Source organism: Montipora foliosa, chromosome 9 (genome assembly GCF_036669935.1).
Source record: "Montipora foliosa isolate CH-2021 chromosome 9, ASM3666993v2, whole genome shotgun sequence".
Taxonomy (NCBI): Eukaryota; Metazoa; Cnidaria; class Anthozoa; order Scleractinia; family Acroporidae; genus Montipora; species Montipora foliosa.
The window spans coordinates 30472051-30473915 of record NC_090877.1 but is presented as its reverse complement, the minus strand read 5'-3'; the positions used below and the strand labels follow the sequence as shown (position 1 = coordinate 30473915).

The following is a 1865-nucleotide window of genomic DNA, read 5'->3' as shown; positions in this document are numbered from 1 at the left end:
ACTGGTCTCGTTTAAGGTAGGACCAAAACGAAAGCGCAATATTCGCTTCAAGTACCAAACTGTGAAGATTTCCCCGAGAAAAACTACAATGGTAGACAGTTAAGATGAAGCCAAAAGTCTGACACAGTTCCGGCATGGGTGAGTCGCGGTCAACTTCACCGCTTCTTCCAAAGGAAGAAAAAATACACCAAGAAAATGAAGAATCTCTCGAACAAGACAACAAAACTTCATCGGCGCAAGCGTTCTTCAATATCTTTAACGCCAACATGGGCACTGGAGTGCTCGCTATGCCTTATGTCGTTCGTCTGACCGGCTACTGGGGAGTTATTCTCATAATCATTATCGCTTTTCTCGGCAACTATACAGGAAAGCTTCTTATTTACTGCCTCAGAGAAGACACTGCTTATGAGGATCTCTCCAAATCCACCTATGCTGATCTGGGAGAGGTCTTCTGGCCGAGATATGGGCGCGTTATGGTCCATATAACCAACTTCTTTGAGCAGTTTTCACACTGTACTCTTTTTCTCATTATGTGCGGTACCGTACTGCATCATACATTCCCCGACAGTTTTGTATCCGAAAGCGTGTGGATTGCTGTGGTATCTATTGCCGTGTTACCCTGCGCTGGCGTACGCACAATGAAGCACATCTCATGGATTAGTCTCCTCACTGTCATCGTTGCGCTTGTCACTTCAACCTGTGTGTTGGTTTACGCGCTGGTTCATTTCCATCACTGGAAAACACACGACTTGGCACAATTCAAATTTAAGGAGATGTCCATAGCTATGGGAATAATAGTAGTGACGTACTCCTCGCAGGCCTACTTACCGATCATAGAAAAGTCCATGCGCTATCCGGGAGAATTCAATGCCATAATGGATTTCACCTACACACTAGTTACCATAATTAAATTCAACTATGGCATCCTAGTGTTTTTTTGTTTCCGAGAACATACTGAGCAGATTATGACTTTAAGTATTCCGCACGGTGCTTTCCGAATCTCTCTTTCCCTCGCCGTTGTTGTGACAGCTCTTCTGTTCTATGTTGTCCCTATGTTCACACTCTATGACATTTTTGAACATCAGCTCAACATTTCTTTGTTCACAGAACTGAAGGACGAACCATTGAAATGTGACAAAAATTCTATGCCCAAGCTAGTTTTTCGGTTCGTATTCATTTTGCTCTCCACACTAGTAGCGATTTTTGTACCACATTTCGGCTTGTTAATGGCCTTTGTAGGTAGCTTTACTGGCACAATTTTAGTTCTCATTTATCCTTGCCTTATCCATATTAAGTTGCATTACTCAACAATGCCTTGGTATCATATAGTATTTGATTTCTCTGTAGCTTTATTTGGTTTTGTAGGCTGCATCTGTGGGGTGATATTTTCATCCATTCAGATCGCTAAGGAGTACGATTTTTATAGAATGTGGGGAATAGAACCGGATGAATAAATTTTTCGTTTTTTAACGACCAAACGTAAAAAAAACAATGTCATGTCTTTCTCCTGTCGGGATAAATGGCCCACCAACTTGGGTCAGGCATAGCCACGCCCGAAAAAACGAAGACGTTTGGAAACATGTATTTCCCAGAAAACGTTCAAAGCCGCGAGTGGAGTTTCTGTAAGTTTCTAAATCCTTTCTGTTTATTAGTAAGTAATTATGGAACATTTCCGTATACCTATGAAGAGTTTTCGGTGATTGGATAACTTTAGTTACTGTTTTGGGTTGAGCTAAACGGGACTGTTATCTCCAATTTGAATACACCTGTCCATGAATTTTTCGCAATTTAACTATATCGTCTGCTCGGTAGTTGAAACAACATTTCCATTGCACTTTTTCGCTCATCATTTATGTGACATGTGC

At 41.4% G+C, this 1865-nt stretch overlaps 1 protein-coding gene across 1 annotated transcript; it reads left to right on the top strand.

The window, feature by feature from the left end:
• Positions 1–3: 3 nt before the first annotated feature.
• On the top strand, positions 4–1595 carry LOC137969902 (vesicular inhibitory amino acid transporter-like). The gene has a single exon (XM_068816309.1). The coding sequence runs from the start codon at positions 135–137 to the stop codon at positions 1452–1454; it is 1320 nt and encodes a 439-aa protein (XP_068672410.1). The 5' UTR covers positions 4–134; the 3' UTR covers positions 1455–1595.
• Positions 1596–1865: the final 270 nt, after the last annotated feature.

Bases quoted from the DNA above. Each gene is read 5' to 3' on its own strand.
- LOC137969902 (XM_068816309.1), top strand. From the start codon at position 135: ATGGGTGAGTCGCGGTCAACTTCACCGCTTCTTCCAAAGGAAGAAAAA.